Source organism: Oncorhynchus masou, chromosome 3 (assembly GCF_036934945.1).
Source record: "Oncorhynchus masou masou isolate Uvic2021 chromosome 3, UVic_Omas_1.1, whole genome shotgun sequence".
Classification (NCBI taxonomy): domain Eukaryota; kingdom Metazoa; phylum Chordata; class Actinopteri; order Salmoniformes; family Salmonidae; genus Oncorhynchus; species Oncorhynchus masou.
The window spans coordinates 21,508,218-21,530,722 of NC_088214.1; the positions used below are offsets into that span (position 1 = coordinate 21,508,218).

Sequence of the window (22,505 nt, forward strand, 5' to 3'; positions counted from 1 at the left end):
AGCTTGTAGAAGGCTACGCAAAATGTTTGACCCAAGTTAAACAATTTAAAGGCAATGCTTCCAAATACTAATTGAGTGTAATGTAAACTTCTGACCCACTGGGAATGTGATGAAAGAAATTAAAGCTGAAATGAATAATTCTCTCTACTATTATTCTGACATTTCACATTCTTAAAATAAAGTGGTGATCCTAACTGACCTAAGACAGGGAATTTTTACTAGGATTAAATGTCAGGAATTGTGTACATATATATACATCTATATATTGGGAGTAGGGTGCCATTTGGGATGCACATTACTTAACAGTAAACAATATCCATCCAGGACCTCCACACCAGGCGGTGTAAGAGGAAGGCCCTAAATATTGTCAAAGACCCCAGCCACCCCAGTCATAGCCTGGTTACCCGGACTATTTGCATTGTGTGCCTCCCCCCAACCCCTCTTTTACGCTGCTGCTACTCTCTGTTTATCTTATATGCATAGTCACTTTAACCATATCTACACGTACATCCTACCTCAATAAGCCTGACTAACCGGTGTCTGTATATAGCCTTGCTACTCTTATTTTCAAATGTCTTTTTACTGTTGTTTTATTTCTTTACTTACACACACACCACACACACACACACACACACACACACACACACACACACACACACACACACACACACACACACACACACACACACACACACACACACACACACACACACACACACACACATACCTTTTTTGCACTATTTGTTAGAGCCTGTAAGTAAGCATTTCACTGTTGTATTTGGCACATGTGACAAATACACTTTGATTTGAACAATATATCTAGCAGCCCATTTCCAGGTTAACAAGTCTAATTGCCATTCGGACCTATGGTTTCTGGGTTTTTTAGGTTTACATTTTTTTTTAAATGTTGGCTGTGATATGCCGCGTTCACTTGCTATCAGAAACTCGGAATCTAACTTACAGGTTTTTTTGATGACTTTGGTATTTTCACAAGTATGTGGTACATTAACACAACTCTTAGTACAAAAACTCCAAACGAGTCACACAGCCAGTCTTTCACTCAAAACCTGTCATTTTTGTTTAACCAGGCAAGTCAGTTAAGAACAAATTCTTATTTACAATGACGGCCTACCCCGGCCAAACCCGGACGACACTGGGCCAATTGTGCACCGCCCTATGGGACTCCTAATCACGGCCAGATGTGATACAGTCTTAATTCAAAACCAGGGACTGTAGTGATGCCTCTTGCACTAAGATGCAGTGCCTTAGACCGCTGTGCCACTCGGGATCCTTTTAGATTGTAAAAATCTCTCACCACACAACCATTGACTGAAAATATCTTTAATGTGAAATGTAATGAGAACATTCATTTAATCACCAAAACACAACATAATGATCTTTTACAGTTTTTAGCACTTTTAACTACAAGTTAATCCAATAGCAAGATATTAAGATATATGTTTCAAATCACCCTTAGAAGTATAAATGACAGTGGATTACACAGATTTCACATTAGGCAATACACTTACATTAGCCAACAAAATTGACAGAAAATTGGCCGATGAGGTTCCACCCACGGCGCCGAGTTCTGGCCAGGTTGAAGCCCGCTTCATCAACAAAGATTTACCCGTGATGGTTCACAGCAGGATCAGGCACCAACACCCTCGAAAAATACATTTTGACGAGTTATTTTTACAGAATAGTTCCAATATGATATTGTGAAGTAGCATGGGCATCAAATAGTAACAGTAATGCAGTATATAGTGCTGTACCAGAACATACTCGGCCTGCAGTTTTTTCACCAGGTCGTTGTTTCTCTCCAAAGGCACCCAATAAATATGTTTCATAGATACCTGGTGCCTCTTCTAAAGGAGGGAGATTGTTCGTAGGCTGATTAATGCCACATTGGCATAGGTGTCATCGTTCTCCTCAATGTTCTGCTTTTTTTTCGGACAGCAGTGTGTCATTGTCATTCCTGGTCCTCACCATTTCCACCACTGCCCACTCCTGCTGGTCGGTCAGCACACTGCCACGGCCAACACCATGGGGTCTTCTGTCAATTCTGAGGGTAGAACAGAGTATACTGTCAATAGATCATACCTTAAGAATACCAACATGTTTTGGTAATTTACATGCATTACTATACTTCATTTACTGTGCATGTAATGGTAAAGCATAGTGCATATCCTGCAGACTTGTTAGTTTTCTTGGCGAAATGTTCTCTTGATCGAATTGACAGTTGATCTTTTCAGATTAAGGTGAAGTAATCTGGCAGCCTCTGCCATGGTAAGGCCTCTGTTTACCACATCGTCAACGACGATGGCCATGACTTCATTAGACACAGCAGTTCCCTGCCATCTGCCTCCCTCTCTCTGATGTCCACCTCTCTGACAGGCCCCTTGTCCACGAGCTCTTTGATTTCTTCCTCCCCCTTTCTGTCTATCCTGCTCCATGTTTACACACACCCTTTTGCATGGTGACCAAGGTGGTTACCACTATGTAAAATCGATTAAAAATAACGAGTAGTCATTGTGTGTGGTTATCATGTATCATACAGGTCATTTAGATGTTTCTACTTCACAAACAAACACATATTATTTCTGTAGTTCTCAAAATCCACATATAGTGGACAAACCAGTTTAAAATCTATAGGTTTACCAAACGGTTAAATGATTAACCACTGTTGGATTAAGTGATGGTCAAATGTATTTTAACAATTGAGAAGAGAATCATGTGAAAAGTATTGTGACCATTGCATTGTGAAAGGCAATTGCTTTATATGAAAGGTATTTCTAGATGAAACACTAATTTGTTTAGGTGAAAAAGTTACTGTGGGATGTTGTGTGTTGTACTTCGTTAATTGAAAATGTGCTTAATGTTTTGAAAAACAAAACGCCTTCCTGATGATCTGTTTTGAGTTTTGTACTAAGAGTTGTGAAATTGTACCACATACTTGTGAAAATAGTACCAAAGCGATAAATGAACCTGTATTTGCATAGAGCTTCCGATTGGTTTATTCTGATACTTCCCAAGTGGGTAACTCATGATCATCTTTTTACAAAGAGTTAGCAAGTCGGATATTTCAGAGTTTCCTAGTTCAGACGAGCACTTGAACACTGCATTAAGCTACACATTCTCATCGGTGCATACCCTCACAAACATACCTGTGTAAATGTACGGTTTGTGTCCCTCTGATCTTCTAATGCATCCATACTGTATCTTCACCCTACAGGAGTGTACTGAGCCTTACTTCATTGGGATCTTCTGTTTTGAGTTTGGCATCAAGCTTGTGGCCCTGGGCTTTGTGTTCCATAAAGGCTCCTACCTGAGGAATGGATGGAATATCATGGACTTCATCGTGGTGGTCAGCGGGTGAGTTACAACTAGTGAAATGTAGATTGCTATGCATTTATGTGGGACATTTGGACTAGAAGCTCTGGCACACTTACGATGGACAAATATCACTTGTTTATTTTGTGCCAATGTGTTGGCCTCAAGTCCTTAGTTGGAACATTTTTTTCTTGGAGCTCAGCTGGTGAAGGACAGCACGGGCCTCTTACGTCTCCTCTGCGTGACCTTCAAACTTGTGGCCATGTGTCCACAGTGGTTTTTCCTTGTGGACCCTTTTGCAAACACATCCATATGGATCTTATCTTCTGCAGTTAGGCAGTTACTATTAATGATTGGTTAGATAGCTGTTCATCATTACAAACAGGTGCTTATGCATAACAAGGTGAAGTGTGTGCTTCCCCTGCACAGTGTGGCTATGCAGCCAGCAGATAGGTGGGTGGATAAGTGGATTGGCTGTCGTGTCGAAAACCTGTTTAGTTTTGCCCCCCAGGGCCTCTGTGAATTACATGTAAATGTAGTGAGAAAGAGAGAGAGAGAGCATAGAGAGAGAGAGAGATTGGGTTCATTTCTGCTTTATGTTTATCTAACACTTTACTTCTTCCTAATGCTGTAAGTCAAAATTTTTGGCATCCATATTTGGTATTTTCTGTTGTATGCCGGTAAGCAGCATACAGCATACAGTATACAGGGAAGATGGCTGTTGGCATGTTGACGTCACAGCTCACCCCAACGCCCACGTCTCTCTCTCTCTCTCTCTCTCTCTCTCTCTCTCTCTCTCTCCACTTTCTCTCACTGAATGCGCTTACATAAAAGGACCTGCATCACGTTGACACACCGTTTAGGACAGACCCAAACTCAACAGCTGTTCTATCACCATTTAGTAGATACCCATCGCAAACTGTCTAAAAAACATGGAAGAATCTGAAACAGCCTCTTGGTGCAAAATATTTCAGTTACTCAATCATAATACTCAGTGGGGGGTCTCGGCAGGTCAGAGAGACCACTCCATGTCTGTACTGTCTCTGGATTCAAGTGTTATGAGGACAGACAAACTGTCTGGCATGGTCACATACTGTAGTTTATAGAGGGGTTCGTATAGTGCATCCTTTTGTCTGAGCCAGTAATGAGTCAAAGAGAAAACATCCACGCTGTACTCTTATTGTGTCATGAGTAGTCATCTGTGTGTGTCTGTGTGTGTATGAGAGAGAGAGAGTTTTTAATACGCTATGCCTGTGGGGGCCTCGAGCTCAGGTCAGGACCTGGGTGAATCAGAGCTGTTTCAGTTCCATGCGTCATCCCCTGACAAGTGTCACTATTTCAAATGAGAGATGTGTCATGCTTTTTCCTGCTACTCATTGCTACTCATGTTCAGTATATTGCATGCTGCGCACTGCATATTATTGTGAGCGTGATGGATAAAATACTGAATTGTTATACTTGAGTAAAAGTAAAGATACCTTAATAGAAAAGGACTCAGGTACACAAGCAGTTAAGAGCAATGAGCCAGTAGCTGAAAGGTTGGTGGTTTCAGCTACTGAGCTGTGAATAATCTGTCGATGTGCCCTTGAGCAAGGCACTTAACCCTAATTTCTCCTGTAAATCGCTCTGGATTTGATCATCTGCTACAGTGCATTCAGAAAGTATTCAGATCCCTTCCCTTTTTCCACATTTTGTTACGTTACAGCCGTATTCTAAAATGCATTCAATAAAACACATCCTCATCAATCTACACACAATACCCCCTAATGACAAAGCGAAAACACTTTTTAGGACATCTTTGCACATTGATCTCAGCCTGTTTCCACTGATCATCCTTGAAATGTTTCTACAACTTGATTGGAGTCCACCTGTGTTAAATTCTGTTGATTGGACATGATTTGGAAAGGCACACACCTGTCTATATAAGGTCCTACAGTTGACAGTGCATGTCAGAGCAAAAACCAAGCCATGAGGTTGAAGGAATTATCCGTAGAGCTCCGAGACAGGATTGTGTCGAGGCACAGATCTGGGAAGGGTACCAAAACATTTCTGCAGCATTGAAGGTCCTCAAGAACAGTGGCCTCCATCATTCTTAAATGGAAGAAGTTTGGAACCACCAAGTCTGTTGCTAGAACTAGCTGCCCAGCCAAACTGAGCAATTGGAAGAGGGCCTTGGTAAGGGAGGTGACCAAGAACCCGATGTTCACTCTGACAGAGCTCCAGAGTTCTTCTGTGGAGATGGGAGAATTTTGCCAGAAGGACAACCATCTCTGTAGCACTCTACCAATCAGGTATTTATGGTACAGTGGCCAGACGGAAGCCACTCCTCAGTAAAAGGCACATGACAGCCCACTTGGAGTTTGCCAAATGGCACCGAAAGGTCTCAGACCATGACAAACAAGATTCTCTGGTCTGATGAAACCAAGATTTAACTCTTTGGCCTGAATGCCAAGTGTCACGTCTGGAGGAAACCTGGCACTATCCCTATGGTGAAGCAAGGTGGTGGCAGCATCATGCTGTGGGGATGTTTTTCAGCAACAGGGACTGGGAGACTAGTCAGGATTAAGGGAAAGATGAACGGAGAAAAGTACAGAGAGATCCTTGATGAAAACCTGCTTCAGAGTGCTCAGGACCTCAGACTGGGGCTAAGGTTCACCTTCCAACAGGACAATGACCCTAAACACACAGCCAAGACAACGCAGGAGTGGCTTCGGGACAAGTCTCTGAATGCCAGAAGCCGGACTTGAACCAGATCGTACATCTCTGGAGAGACCTGAAAATAGGTGTGCAGCGACGCTCCCCATCCAACCTGACAGAGCTTGAGAGGATCTGCAGAGAAGAATGGGAGAAACTCAGCAAATACAGGTGTGCCAAGCTTGTAGCGTCATATCCAAGAAGAGTCGAGGCTGTAATCGCTGCCAAAGGTGTTTCAACAAAGTACTGAGTAAATGTGGTATTTCAGTTTGAGATTTTTTATAAATTTGCTCAAATTTATAAAAACAGTTTTTGCTTTGTCATTATGGGGTATTGTGTTGAGATTGATGAGAAACAATGAACTATTAATTTAATCAATGTTGGAATAAGGCTGTAACGTAACAAAATGTGATAAAAGTCAAGCGGTCTGAATACTTTCCAAGTAATATATGAAAGTCACACAGTAAAATACTACTTGACTAAAATTATATGGTTTTAAATGTATTTAAGTACAGTGGTAGAAAAGTCACTCAATTGTCATACTTGACTAAAATTAAATACTATTCATAAAATTCCTTATAGGAAACCAGACAGTCAGTTGTTAGTTTGTTTACTGTGAAATATGTATCTGGTCAAACACATTTTTTTCCCAATAATTTTTCTCCAAAAGTTCCAAAAGAACTTATGTGACATACTTTCTGGTGGACAGCATGTTCCCCTCTCCTCTCCCCCTTCCCTTTCTCCCCTCCCCTCCGCCATCTAGGAAGTAAGTCAGACATAAGAGGAACAGCACACATGTCACGGCGGTGGCCGATGGGAAATGAAACAAGGCCAGTGGGCCAGTAGCTGGCGGCTTTCATTCCGTCTGAAATTAATGAAATTGTTGGAGCCTCATCTACAGGGACTCAGAGATCAATTAAGAATTCTTCATTTTTATGAGGAGAGTGTGTAGAAAAACCCAGATTTACTGGGATTCTGAACATGTTCAATTACAGCAACTCCCCCGGCAACAAGTTTGGTACCGGTGGATTGGATGTCGTTGATTAGTGTAGACTTGTATGCCAGGTGAATTGTATTGCATATGTCGGTACTCCAATTATGTATTAGTAGAACTGGATAGCTACAGTATATTATGCACTTATACAGTACTATGTATGTTTAGGAGTTTTCTGTTTCATGGATGTGAACATGCAACCCTTTAGTCACAAGTCCATTTCTCTCCATGTCTCTACTCTCTTTGCCACACTGCATCCCATTGTACAACTCACCAATCAATGTAGTACTCATCAATCAATCAATCAATCAATGGTGCATCATTGAGTCATGTTCTCACGCTCTTTTGCTTCTGACCCCTGTCTCTCTCTACTGTATGTGTCAGACCAGCTCATCCTCCCTGCTCCCCTCACCCCTGTCTCTCTCTACTGTATGTGTCAGACCAGCTCATCGTCCCTGCTCCCCTCACCCCTCTCTCTCTCTACTGTATGTGTCAGACCAGCTCATCGTCCCTGCTCCCCTCACCCCTCTCTCTCTACTCTGTGTCAGACCAGCTCATTGTCCCTGCTCCCCTCACCCCCTCTCTCTCTCTCTACTCTATGTGTCAGACCAGCTCATCGTCCCTGCTCCCCTCACCCCTCTCTCTCTACTCTATGTGTCAGACCAGGTCATCGTTCCTGCTCCCCTCACCCCTCTCTCTCTCTACTGTATGTGTCAGAGCAGCTCATCGTCCCTGCTCCACTCACCCCTCTCTCTACTCCATTTGTCAGACCAGCTCATCGTCCCTGCTCCCCTCACCCCCCTCTCTCTCTACTCTGTGTGTCAGACCAGCTCATTGTCCCTGCTCCCCTCACCCCCCTCTCTCTCTACTCTATGTGTCAGACCAGCTCATCGTCCCTGCTCCCCTCACCCCCTCTCTCTCTCTACTCTATGTGTCAGACCAGCTCATCACCCCTGCTCCCCTCACCCCTTTCTCTCTCTACTGTATGTGTCAGACCAGCTCATCGTCCCTGCTCCCCTCACCCCTCTCTCTCTCTACTGTATGTGTCAGAGCAGCTCATCGTCCCTGCTCCACTCACCCCTCTCTCTCTCTACTCCATTTGTCAGACCAGCTCATCACCCCTGCTCCCCTCACCCCTCTCTCTCTACTGTATGTGTCAGAGCAGCTCATCGTCCCTGCTCCACTCACCCCTCTCTCTCTCTACTCCATTTGTCAGACCAGCTCATCACCCCTGCTCCCCTCACCCCTCTCTCTACTGTATGTGTCAGAGCAGCTCATCGTCCTTGCTCCCCTCACCCCCTCACTCTACTGTATGTGTCAGAGCAGCTCATCGTCCCTGCTCCCCTCACCCCCTCTCTCTACTGTATGTGTCAGACCAGCTCATCATCCCTGCTCCCCTCCCCTCTCTCTCTCTACTGTATGTGTCAGAGCAGCTCATTGTCCCTGCTCCCCTCACCCCTCTCTCTCTACTCTATGTGTCAGACCAGCTCATCGTCCCTGCTCCCCTCACCTCTCTCTCTCTACTGTATGTGTCAGACCAGCTCATCGTCCCTGCTCCCCTCACCTCTCTCTCTCTACTGTATGTGTCAGACCAGCTCATCGTCCCTGCTCCCCTCACCTCTCTCTCTCTACTGTATGTGTCAGACCAGCTCATCGTCCCTGCTCCCCTCACCACTCTCTCTCTACTGTATGTGTCAGAGCAGCTCATCGTCCCTGCTCCACTCACCCCTCTCTCTCTCTACTCCATTTGTCAGACCAGCTCATTGTCCCTGCTCCCCTCACCCCTCTCTCTCTACTGTATGTGTCAGACCAGCTCATCGTCCCTGCTCCCCTCACCCTTCTCTCTCTCTACTTTATGTGTCAGACCAGCTCATCGTCCCTGCTCCCCTCACCCCTCTCTCTCTACTGTATGTGTCAAACCAGCTCATCGTCCCTGCTCCCCTCACCCTTCTCTCTCTCTACTTTATGTGTCAGACCAGCTCATCGTCCCTGCTCCCCTCACCCTTCTCTCTCTCTACTGTATGTGTCAGAGCAGCTCATCGTCCCTGCTCCCCTCACCCCTCTCTCTCTACTGTATGTGTCAGAGCAGCTCATCGTCCCTGCTCCCCTCACCCCTCTCTCTCCACTGTATGTGTCAGACCAGCTCATCGTCCCTGCTCCCCTCACCCGCCAGCCCGGTCCTCCACCCTCCACCCTTCGCCCCCTGCCCCTTGTGCCCCTCTCTGCTGTCCCTGTTGGAGAGTGTGTGTGACACTTAGCTGTAATGCATAATATATTTGGGTGGGTGTTCTGAATGATTCATTAGCCATCTGGCACAGAGACAGTTACTCCATACTGTGCGTGTGTGCGTGCGTGCGTGCTTGTGTGTGTGTGTGTGTGTGTGTGCTCCTCAGCATATATTCAGTCCAGCTCCTAGTTCCCCTTCATTTTCCTTCTCAGTCTGTATACAGAAATGCCATTTTTTTCTACAGCAGTTATCACCTAAATCAATCAATTAACAAGTTAATCACTCAACCAATTAATAAATTAACCAAATAATCACTCAACCAATCAATCGTGCATCATTCAGTCACGTAATCCTATTGTGCTCTTGATAGTGAACTCAAGAAATGAATTGACATGTTATATTGCATTACAAGTACTTGTACTCACCATGGGTGTTAACCTTGAGTTTTAAAAGAGAGAGTGTGTAGGGGTCTCATTTCCAATCATGCAATCATACAGCTAATTGAACTGTATAAACAATGGTTTATAGTCCCATGTGGGTAGTCGTTGTGAAAACACAGGCCCAGCTATTTATTCGGTAACTAATAATGGATAAATGCAGACTGCTATTCTAATCCCAATGGAAGCATGCGGAATGTTTTATAAAACGTTATGTTTATGACATTAAATGGAAGATAATGCACTTAAAACTAGTACTGGCATCTATAGGCGTACACACAGGACTCCTCTGTATGTCTTGTCATACGCTGTAAGCAGTCTTCTTAAAATGGCAGCAACATGATGTTCAAATAGTTTCTCTTTCTTTTCTTCTTATATGTCCCTCCCTGTGTTCAGTGGTTGTTCTCTGTGTAGGTGGAGGTGTGTGGGAGAGGCCGGCAGGCCACATTCTGTTCATGTAATGAATTCAACCACTTAAAAGTCAGTTTCAGTACAATACAGTGTAACACTATAACCGGGAAGGTAGAGCAGCCACTCAGTGTAACACTATGAGGAGACCGGGAAGGTAGAGCAGCGACTCAGTGTAACACTATGAGGAGACCGGGAAGGTAGAGCAGCCACTCAGTGTAACACTATGAGGTGACCGGGAAGGTAGAGCAGCCACTCAGTGTAACACTATGAGGAGACCGGGAAGGTAGAGCAGCCACTCAGTGTAACACTATGAGGTGACCGGGAAGGTAGAGCAGCCACTCAGTGTAACACTATGAGGAGACCGGGAAGGTAGAGCAGCCACTCAGTGTAACACTATGAGGTGACCGGGAAGGTAGAGCAGCCACTCAGTGTAACACTATGAGGAGACCGGGAAGGTAGAGCAGCCACTCAGTGTAACACTATGAGGTGACCGGGAAGGTAGAGCAGCCACTCAGTGTAACACTATGAGGAGACCGGGAAGGTAGATCAGCCACTCAGTGTAACACTATGAGGAGACCGGGAAGGTAGAGCAGCCACTCAGTGTAACACTATGAGGAGACCGGGAAGGTAGATCAGCCACTCAGTGTAACACTATGAGGTGACCGGGAAGGTAGATCAGCCACTCAGTGTTACACTATGAGGAGACCGGGAAGGTAGATCAGCCACTCAGTGTAACACTATGAGGAGACCGGGAAGGTAGATCAGCCACTCAGTGTTACACTATGAGGTGACCGGGAAGGTAGATAAGCCACTCAGTGTTACACTATGAGGAGACCGGGAAGGTAGAGCAGCCACTCAGTGTTACACTATGAGGAGACCGGGAAGGTAGATCAGCCACTCAGTGTTACACTATGAGGAGACCGGGAAGGTAGATCAGCCACTCAGTGTAACACTATGAGGTGACCGGGAAGGTAGATCAGCCACTCAGTGTTACACTATGAGGAGACCGGGAAGGTAGAGCAGCCACTCAGTGTTACACTATGAGGAGACCGGGAAGGTAGATCAGCCACTCAGTGTTACACTATGAGGTGACCGTGGAGGTAGATCAGCCACTCAGTGTTACACTATGAGGAGACCGGGAAGGTAGATCAGCCACTCAGTGTTACACTATGAGGTGACCGGGAAGGTAGAGCAGCCACTCAGTGTAACACTATGAGGTGACCGGGAAGGTAGAGCAGCCACTCAGTGTTACACTATGAGGAGAAGGTAGATCAGCCACTCAGTGTTACACTATGAGGAGACCGGGAAGGTAGATCAGCCACTCAGTGTTACACTATGAGGAGACCGGGAAGGTAGAGCAGCCACTCAGTGTTACACTATGAGGAGACCGGGAAGGTAGAGCAGCCACTCAGTGTCACACTATGAGGAGACCGGGGAGGTAGATCAGCCACTCAGTATAACACTATGAGGTGACCGGGAAGGTAGAGCAGCCACTCAGTGTTACACTATGAGGAGACCGGGAAGGTAGAGCAGCCACTCAGTGTTACACTATGAGGAGACCGGGAAGGTAGAGCAGCCACTCAGTGTTACACTATGAGGAGACCGGGAAGGTAGAGCAGCCACTCAGTGTTACACTATGAGGAGACCGGGAAGGTAGAGCAGCCACTCAGTGTTACACTATGAGGAGACCGGGAAGGTAGAGCAGCCACTCAGTGTAACACTATGAGGTGACCGGGAAGGTAGAGCAGCCACTCAGTGTTACACTATGAGGTGACCGGGAAGGTAGAGCAGCCACTCAGTGTTACACTATGAGGTGACCGGGAAGGTAGATCATTCACTCAGTGTTACACTATGAGGAGACCGGGAAGGTAGAGCAGCCACTCAGTGTTACACTATGAGGTGACCGGGAAGGTAGAGCAGCCACTCAGTGTTACACTATGAGGTGCCCGGGAAGGTAGATCAGCCACTCAGTGTTACACTATGAGGAGACCGGGAAGGTAGAGCAGCCACTCAGTGTCACAAGAACAAACGACGACAAACCATCACAGAAACAGCATTAAAAAAATCCAGAAATCTGGCCCTGCTATTCATATCTATCCATTACATTAACATCTACACTCTTAGAAAAAAAGGTGCTATCTAGAACCTTAATTAAAGGGTTCTTCGGCTGTCCCCATAGAAGAACAATTTGAAGAACCTTTTTGGTTCCAAGTAGAACCCTTTTGGGTTCCTTGTAGAGCCCTCTATGGAAAGGGCTCGCCGAATAACTTTTTTGGAACCCTTTGTTCTAAGAGTGTTCTGAACATTCTCTCTAATAGCTAGTGCATTTCTCCAGTTCAGGTCATGGTAGATTTAGACTGTGTAGATGTGACAGACTGGTCTGCCAGTCTGTTTGTGCTATCATGTCAACTGGCACTCATTATCGTGTTTTGCTTGACAATGACAGCAATGGATCTGGGACCAGGCTTTTGGTCTTGTGGCTCTAAATGAAACTTGGACAAAACATTTTATGTCGGTTTTCCCTTGCATTGATTGTATTTTTAATGTTGTTCTGGTGATTTGTTTGGACAGAAGGGATTCAGCTGCATGAAACTAGTGATCTGTGGTCAGAAGAAATTCTCTGCCCAATCAGCCATGAAGGAGCAGCAGTGCTACAGCTTTTGTTCAATGTGTTTGATGGCTGTAGACTCCCACACCTCTCCACACTCCCTCTCTGCTCTCTCTCTCTCTCTAGCACCTTCTCTCTCTCTCCCTCTCTCTCTCCCTCTCTCTCTCCATCCCTCTCTCTATTGCGTGGGCCCACACTTGAGTTTCTGCCATGTGCTTTCTGCCCCCCCCTCCTCCACACAACCCCTCCCCCACAATCCGCAGCACTTACTATCAGAAGTTAATCGATTCATCTATACATAGAATAGAATGAATGCCTGTTCAAAGTCATACATGTATGGTGTTAGCAATGTAGTGTACAGTACAATGTACAGGAAGTACAGTTAATACAGAGACTGATTTGCCTTTCTTTACTTCCTGTTGGTTGCTGTAAATGTTTTCAATGTTTGTGTGCGTGGGTGGAGGGTTGTCAATATGTATGTGGGTGGTAGGATGTGAATAGGGTTATTCCATGTCATTTCAGCAAGCCATGACACCCACCATCTCAGATTGTTCTGAACTCATTTCTTTAGTTAGAAACAGATAAGATTAGCATTCTTGAAAGGTTATTTTGGTGACATTGTATTTGATCAAATTGATTGCATCCAAATTGGCTATTTTAATTTATAGGATTCATATCATCTTCAATAGATATCGTACCTAACATCCGATTTGGATCCTATTTATTTTTATCAATGACTAAGACATGAGGATTCCAATATCATTCCCCCCCCCCCCACACACAACCCACGCCAATCCCACCCCAACAGCCAGTGCACAGTATCAGTTCTCTATGTTTGAGAAGTAGTATAAAGATGTGGTTTGGAGTTTTTTCATCCTTTGTAATGTATTTCCTGTGACTCTGGTGATGGTCCCTCCCCCCCAATGAATTTGCTTACATTATTTACCATAAATGAGTATGAAAGTACCAGGTTTTCCCAACTAGGTGCTGCTGTTCCTGCTAATGCCACCACACCCTTTTATCCATTTCGCTGGTCTCTTGTGTTTATTAAATAGATCACATCATTTCTTTGCATCTTCGAGCAGAAAACCAATAGCTTTTGCTGATGGTGAAAATACATTGTGTGGTCAAGCCAGTCCTCCATGAAAGCAATTCAGTTTGTCCTTCTCTTAGCAACCTAATGCTTCAACACAACTATCCTTGAGTAGTCCAACAAATGGAGGCTCTCTGAGAGGGCTATCCATATGGTGCAATTCTCATAAGAAGAAGACTACAGGCCCAGCATTTAGATGGACATATGGACTTGTGACTAAATGTGACAACCCTAATAAAATAATACAAATATTAACCATTGCATGGTAGTCATATGTTTATAAAACATTTATTATTAGAAAACATCTTATTGTTAAACCCAATACCTTCACCCTTGCAAAACACTATGCAGTGTGTGTTTGAGACTAGTACCATTGAAAACCATTAGAGGACATAACGTTGAAACCATTAGAGGACATAACGCTGAAACCATTAGAGGACATAACGTTGAAACCATTAGAGGACACAACGTTGAAACCATTAGAGGACATAACGTTGAAACCATTAGAGGACATAACGTTGAAACCATTAGAGGACATAACGCTGAAACCATTAGAGGACATAACGTTGAAACCATTAGAGGACATAACGTTGAAACCATTAGAGGACATAATGTTGAAACCATTAGAGGACATAACGCTGAAACCATTAGAGGACATAACGTTGAAACCATTAGAAGACATAACGTTGAAACCATTAGAACTGCAGTAACCGAAAGGTTTGCTGTTCGTCAGGAAAGGTCTAACTAATCCATTTTTTTTATGGAATAAACCACACACAGAGGGACCGTTTCCGAGACACAAATTAAGAATAAGAATAAGACATACTGAATTGCTTTCATGGAAGATTGGCTTGAATTGTGAGCATGACAGCACAATTTATTTCAATCATCAACAAAAGCTATTGGCTTTCTACCCAAATCCATACTGAATGATGGAAATATTCTGTTAAGCTGATAGTGTCGCTCTGAATGTGATAAGTTATCAGATGATGATAATTGTGGGTTAATTTGATTTCCTCAACGTAGACCGCTTCTGTCACTCAAAGTTCCTTATCCATAAGCCACACTACCTATTAACCATTAATTACATTGAAAACATGTGCCGGCAGAATCCTGGCTACAGCAGGGGCCCACATGAACATCCCCGTGGACCTGCGGACTCTGAGGGCGGTGCGAGTCCTGAGGCCTCTCAAACTGGTCTCTGGGATCCCTAGTAAGTACTCTGCATATCAATCACCAGCTGAAATATTAATCAGTTACAGTATCATAATACCTCTGTCTGTACTCTACTACAATGTCTTATTCCCAGAGGCAATCAGGCATTAACTATTCATACACATGTGTGGTGTCACCAGGCTTGCAGATCGTGCTGAAGTCCATCATGAAGGCCATGGTGCCTCTGCTTCAGATCGGCCTGCTCTTGTTCTTCGCCATTCTCATGTTCGCCATCATCGGCCTGGAGTTCTACAGCGGGAAGCTCCACCACACCTGTCTACCTACAGCTGACATCCTGGGTAGGAACATACTCCACTCTCCCTCACACTCCCTGCATTTCATACACTATCCTAGTGGTTCCCAACCTGCGGTATTAGGACCCCCAGGGTTACTTGGCTTATCCATTGGGGTACTTGAGAAGACTCACTAGACCATAGGCCTACTGGTAAAATGCACTTTTTTTTATTTAATTTTTTTAATTCACCTTTATTTAACCAGGTAGGCTAGTTGAGAACAAGTTCTCATTTGCAACTGCGACCTGGCCAAGATAAAGCATAGCAATTCGACACATGCAACAACAGAGTTACACGTGGAATAAACAAAACATACAGTCAATAATACAGTAGAACAAAAGAAAACAAAAAGTCTGTATACAGTGAGTGCAAATAAGGTAAGTTAAGGAAATAAATAGGCCATGATGGCGAAGTAATTACAATATAGCAATTAAACACTGGAATGGTAGATCGGCAGAAGATGAATGTGCAGGTAGACATACTGGGGTGCAAAGGAGCAAAATAAATAAATAAATACCAGTACGGCGATGAGTTAGGTGGATAGATGGGCTGTTTACAGATAGGCTAAGTACAGGTGCAATGATCTGTAAACTGCTCTTAAAGCTAGTGATGGAGATGTGAGTCTCCAGGTTCAGAGATTTTTGCAATTCGTTCCAGTCATGGGCAGCAGAGAACTGGAAGGAAAGACGACCAAAGGAGGAATTGGCTTTGGGGGTGACCAGTGAGATATATCTGCTGGAGCGCGTACTACGAGTGGGTGCTGCTATGGTGACCAGAGACTTTTGGATAACCTGTAGCCAGTGGGTTTGGCGACGAGTATGAAGCGAGGGCCAACCAACGAGAGCGTACAGGTCGTAATGGTGGGTAGTATATGGGGCTTTGGTGACAAAACGGATTGCACTGTGATAGACTGCATCCAGTTTGTTGAGTAGAGTGTTGGAGGCTATTTTATAGATGACATCACCGAAGTCGAGGATCGGTAGGATGGTCAGTTTTACAAGGGTATGTTTGGCAGCATGAGTGAAGGATGCTTTGTTGCGATATAGGAAGCAGATTCTAGATTTAATTTTGGATTGGAGATGCTTAATGTGAGTCTGGAAGGAGAGTTTACAGTCTAACCAGACACCCAGGTATTTGTAGTTGTCCACGTATTCTAAGTCAGAGCCGACGGGGTACTGTCGTGAAATATTCTAATCAAGTGAGAGAAACTTTGTCATTTCTTCAAACAATCATCTTTATTTAATATCGATTAATTATTGCAATAATGAGACCAGTCAACCCAACACTCTTGACTGTTTGGCCGAGTAATCTAACCTATACGCAAATGCAGTGTTCTTTATATAGCTGACACTAACAATGCTTAGTCATGGCTGGTTCCACCCATCCCATGCAGACCAAGGGCACCATAAGCCACTCTGGGTTCATCCGGTCATTATCTGCGCGGAGTTGTTGTCTTAACCCCTACCCTAGTTTAGTTTCTCAAATGCAGGGATGATTTTGAGACATTGAGGGATTGTTCTTCTCCTAAGCTATCTCTAGTAAAACACATTCTTGTCCTTGTAATGCAGTCTTTAACTCATTTGTCAGCTCAAGCCATCTCTTGTGACCATACGCCCAGATTGACTGCAGGGAACTAGAATGGAAACCATAAAAACACAGTATTAGTAGGACAGAAATGCCTTACTATTAGTGAAATATGAATTGTTAACCATTAATAAGAAATTAAAAGGTAAATACGTAATTTTTCTCTCACAGTACTTCAGGGTGTCACGGTTTTCTTGTGGTGAAGGAGAGGCGGACCAAAACGCAGCGTGGTTATATTGATTCATGTTTAATAAAAAAAAAGATAAACACGAACACTACAAAACAATAAACGTGGAAAATCAAAAAAAAACAGCCCTATCTGGTGCAAACACAGAGACAGGAACAATCACCCCCAAAACCCAACACCAAACAGGGTACCTAAATATGGTTCCCAATCAGAGACAATGACTAACACCTGCCTCTGATTGAGAACCATATCAGGCCAAACATAGAAATAGACAAACTAGACATGTAACATAGAATGCCCACTCAGATCACACCCTGACCAAACAAAACATACAAACATACAAAGCAAACTATGGTCAGGGTGTGACACAGGGGAACCTCGGACAGAGCAAAATTCAGTTGGTGGTACAGTAACTCGGAAAAGGTGGGGAACCACTGCACTACCCCACACTCCCAGTATTTCACACACTACCCCACACTCCCTGTATTTCACACACTACCCCACACTCCCTGTATTTCACACACTACCCCACACTCCCTGTATTTCACACACTACCCCACAGTCCCTGTATTTCACACACTACCCCACACTCCCTCACACTCTGGCAAAACCTTTTTGCCCACTTCTACCTCTATCCCTGGAGGAGGTCCCCTTCCCCTATGTGCTCAATTTTTAATTTTAACATACTCTATTATACTGTATTTAACTTTAACATACTGTATTTAACTCTCTCCCCCTGCACTGTTTATAAGAACATCTATATAATGTGAATCTTTTACCTGGCAGCTTCACGAGGACCATTCTGTCCCATTTAACACTTTTTTCTAAGTACACTTAGAATAAAGGGTTCCAAAAGGGTTCTTCAGCTGACCCCATAAGAGAACCCTTTTTGGTTCCAGGTAGAACCCTTTCTGGCTACAGGTTGTACTCTTGGGTTCCATGTAGAATCCTCTGTGGAAAAGGTTCTACATGGAACCCGAAAATGGTTCTACCTGGAACCAAAAAGAGTTCTTCAAAGGGTTCTCATATGGGGACAGCCAAATAACCATTTTAGGTTCTAGATAGCACCTTTTTTTCTTAGAGTGTATTATTGTTTTGTTTTTATTTACACAGTCATGTTTCAAATGGCTTTGTCTGACTGGTTTACTGTACTTACAGGCTTCTAATTTGCACAAAGGATGGAAACTTCCTTTGTTAGACGATGACATGGGGCAAACATATTATTAATGTTAGTGTGCCCAACTGAGAGGCCTAGCTACATTTCAATTAGCCAACAATGATTACTCTGTAATTACACAAGCCACAAATAGTATTTTATTTACTCTAACATGGAAAAAGTATGGTTTGACCCAGTGATATACTGTATATCAATCTCCAGAAATGTGTATTTCTCAACTGTCAATTCACGCAGCAACACTGACCCCTGGGATGTTGGTGAGTGGTCCCTGAGATGGTTAGCTGACACAGATTCAGTCAGTTCTCAAGTGACAGTTTTTAATATAAGTGGTCCTCCAAGGACAAGGGATCATAGCTCCCCTGTTGTAATTAAGGTTGAGAGGGACACCGCTCTAGACATCCCCTACTCCTAAATCCTATTCAGTCTATGGTGACATTGGAAAAGGTCAGAAGCAGAGCTAATGTAATCAGGCTGAAAAGATTTGGCATGGATCCTCAGATTCTCAAAAGGTTCTACAGCTGCACCATTGAGACCATCTTAACTGGCTGCATCACCGCAATGGCAACTGCTCGGCATCCGACTGCAAGACACTACAGAGGGTAGTGAGTACGACTCAGTACATCAGTGGGGCCAAACTCCCTGCCAACCAGGACCTCTATACCAGGGCGTTGTCAGAAGAAGGCCCTTAAAATTGCCAAATACTCCAACAACCCAAGTCATAGTTTTCTCTGTTACTGAATGGCAAGCAGTACTGGAACGCCAAGTCTGACCCCAAAAGGGTCCTGAATATCTTCTACCCCCAAACCATAAGACTGCTGAACAGTTCATCAAAAGGCCACCCTGACTATTTACACTGACCTCCTTCATTATTACTTGTATTTTCTTTGCACTGACATTATGTACACTCACTAGACTCTACCCACACACCCACACATACTACACTGACACTCCAACACACACACACACACACACACACACACACACACACACACACACACACACACACACACACACACACTCACACACATTCACACACACACACACACACACACACACACACACACACACACACACACACACACACACACACACACACACACACACACACACACACATACGCACACACACACGCACACACACACACATATATTATCTATCCTGATTTCCTAGTTACTTTTTACCCCAAGCCACAGTACCAGTCAAAAGTTTGGACACACCTACTCATTCAAAGGTTTTACTTTATTTTTACTATTTTATACATTGTAGAATAATAGTGAAGACATCAAAACTATGAAATTACACATGGAATCATGTAGTATCCAAAAAACTGTTAAACAAATCAAAATAGATTTTAGATTCTTCAAAGTAGCCACTCTTTGCCTTGATGACAGCTTTGCACACTTGGCATTCTGTAATGCTTTTGAATGAGTTCAAAAGGAGTTCCCACATATGCTGAGCACTTGTTGGCTGCTTTTCCTTCACTCTGTGGTTCAACTCATCCCAAACCATCTCAATTGGGTTGAGTTGGGGTGATAGTGGACGCCAGGTCATCCATGCAGCGCTCCATCTTGTTCAAATAGCCCTTACACAGCCTGGAGGTGTGTTTGGGGTCATTGTCCTGTTGAAAAACAAATGATAGTCCAACAGTTGACGTTGATATGTGTCTGTTACTTGAACTCTGTGAAGCATTTATTTTGGCTGCAATTTCGGAGGCTGGTAACTCTAATGAACTTATCCTCTGCAGCAGTTTCATCACAGGGCTTGATGGTTTTTGCGACTGCACTTGAAGAAACGTTAATATTTCTTGAAATGTTCCACATTGAGTGACCTTCATCTCTTAAAGTAATGATGGGCTGTCTTTTCTCTTTGCTTATTTGAGCTGTTCTTGCCATAATATGGACTTGGTCTTTTACCAAATAGGGCTATCTTCTGTATACCACCCCCTACCTTGTCACAACACAACTGATTGGCTCAACCATATTAAGAAGGAAATAAATTCCACAAATTAACTTTTAAAAAGGCATACCTGTTAATTGAAATGCATTCCAATGAATGAAGCTGGTTGAAAGAATGCCAAGAGTTTGCAAAGCTGTCATCAAAGCAAAGGGTGGCTACTTTGAAGAATTTCACATTTAAAATATATTTTGATTTGTTTAACACTTTTTTGGTTCCTACATGATTCCATATGTGTTATTTCATAGTTTTGATGTCTTCATTATTTTTCTACAATGTAGAAAATAGTAAAAATAGAAAAACCCTTGAATGAGTAGGTGTGTCCAAACTTTTGACTGGTACTGTATATATAGATTCTATATTACCTCAATTACCTCAACTACCTTGTTTCCATGAATATTGACTCAGTACTGGTATTCCTTATATATAACCTCGCTATTGTTATTTTATTGTGTTATCATTTCCTTATTTTGTTCAAATATTTTTCTTACTTTTTAACTCTGGGAAAGGGCTCGTAGGTAAGCATTTCACTGTAAAGTCTACACCTGTTGTATTCGGCGCATGTGAACAATACAATTAGATTTCACTGTCCAACACGCCATGGACAGTGATTGTAAGGCTCCCCATCCTGTTAGGTGGAATACTGCAACACTGTGTCGTTAGTTTGGTGAAGAAAGGAGCGTGCTACTTACATTTTAACCACCTCTGCCTTGTCCTGTGTTAGAAAATGAGACGATGGATACGACTGAGGTGGAGTTTGCGTGCGGAGTGAGGAAGTGTCCAGAGAAGTACGACTGTGTCGGGTCATGGATCGGCCCCAACGACGGCATCACCCAGTTTGACAACATCCTGTTTGCTGTGCTCACTGTCTTCCAGTGCATCACCATGGAGGGATGGACAGCTGTGCTCTACAATGTGAGTACCGTACACTCCAACTACTTTAAGGCTACTCAACAACAACAAAAATATGTTTCTTTTGAGCAGACACATTGAGGGTCAAACCCTAACTTCACGTGTAATTCAATGTTTCACGTATAGTGAATGATTTATCGATGTCAATGGGAGCTTTGTCTGAATGTTGGCGTGTTACATGGGTATCTCTAAGGTTTGTGGATTCGTGGAGCATTCCTGAATGCACAGGTTTGATAGGTGCCTCTATCTTGTATCTGTTCTTGTACTTCTTGTATTTACATACACGTCTCGTGTGTGCTAGACCAACGATGCCTTGGGCTTTATGTGGAATTGGATCTACTTTATTCCTCTCATCATCATCGGCTCTTTCTTCGTACTCAACCTTGTGTTGGGAGTCCTCTCCGGGTGAGTAAATAAAACTGTGTGTGTGTGTGTGTGTGTGTGCGTGTGTGCGTGTGTGTCTGTGTGTCTGTGTGTGTGTGTGCACGTCTGTGTTTGTGTGTGCCCGTCCGTGTGTGTGTTTAAAATGTATGCGTTAGTCATAGAAATCACGTTTGTGTGTGTTAGTTTGTGTGATTGTATGAGGGTTTTGGAAGGGGTTTCAATGGATTGCCCCATGTCCTGCATGTGTAGGGAGTTTGCCAAAGAGAGGGAGCGGGTGGAGAACCGTAGAGCCTTCATGAAGCTGAGACGCCAACAGCAGGTAGAGAGAGAACTCAACGGATACAGAGCCTGGATAGACCGAGCAGGTACTGTACTGTCACCTTAGAACCGCCACCAGAACTATGTAAGATGGAACAATGTATATATTATAAGATCCAAGTGGTGATTTGGGTGTTGTGGTTTGGTCGAAGGAGATCATGTTCATTTTGCAAGCTGCTGTGTTGCTTTTGAAATGGCTCTGCCCTGATGGAGATACCTGGTGAATATGTGGCTGGAGGGTGACTTTGTGAAGCTGCAGTGCTATAATGGCAATCTACAGTATCTTTCTCCCACGCAAGTTGAGGTTGAGAGGAAGGTGAGACTGACTCACTGACTCAAGTGTGTATGTGTGAATGCGAGTCTGTGCGCATCCATGTGTGTGTGTGCGTCCATTTTTGTGTACATGAGCTCGTCCATGTGTGTGTGTGTGGGTGTGTGTGTGTGCCCGTCCGTGTGTGTGTTTAAAATGTATGTGTTAGTCATAGAAATCAATGTGTTCCATCTCTGGAGGGGTTTATCAGGGCCCTGAAAGAGAAACGTTGGCTGCCAGGCGAGCACTAGATGAGCTCTTACCTGATGATGAGTTTCTCCTCCTCTTAGAGCATCGACACTATGCAACACTATACATTCAGCCCCAATACCCCAATAATTCCACCTTTGCAATACTAAAACAATAATTTCAATATTA

General features: G+C 43.8%; 1 protein-coding gene across 1 annotated transcript in view; it reads left to right on the top strand.

Moving 5' to 3' along the window:
* LOC135512715 (voltage-dependent R-type calcium channel subunit alpha-1E-like) overlaps positions 1-22,505 on the top strand; it is a 73,151-nt gene that overhangs the window by 12,386 nt on the left and 38,260 nt on the right. Inside the window, exons 4-9 of the mRNA XM_064935027.1 lie at positions 3,233-3,372; positions 14,904-15,007; positions 15,150-15,308; positions 20,928-21,118; positions 21,417-21,520; positions 21,749-21,864. Coding sequence (XP_064791099.1) covers positions 3,233-3,372; positions 14,904-15,007; positions 15,150-15,308; positions 20,928-21,118; positions 21,417-21,520; positions 21,749-21,864 — 814 coding nt within the window. The remainder of the gene's footprint in view (positions 1-3,232; positions 3,373-14,903; positions 15,008-15,149; positions 15,309-20,927; positions 21,119-21,416; positions 21,521-21,748; positions 21,865-22,505) is intronic.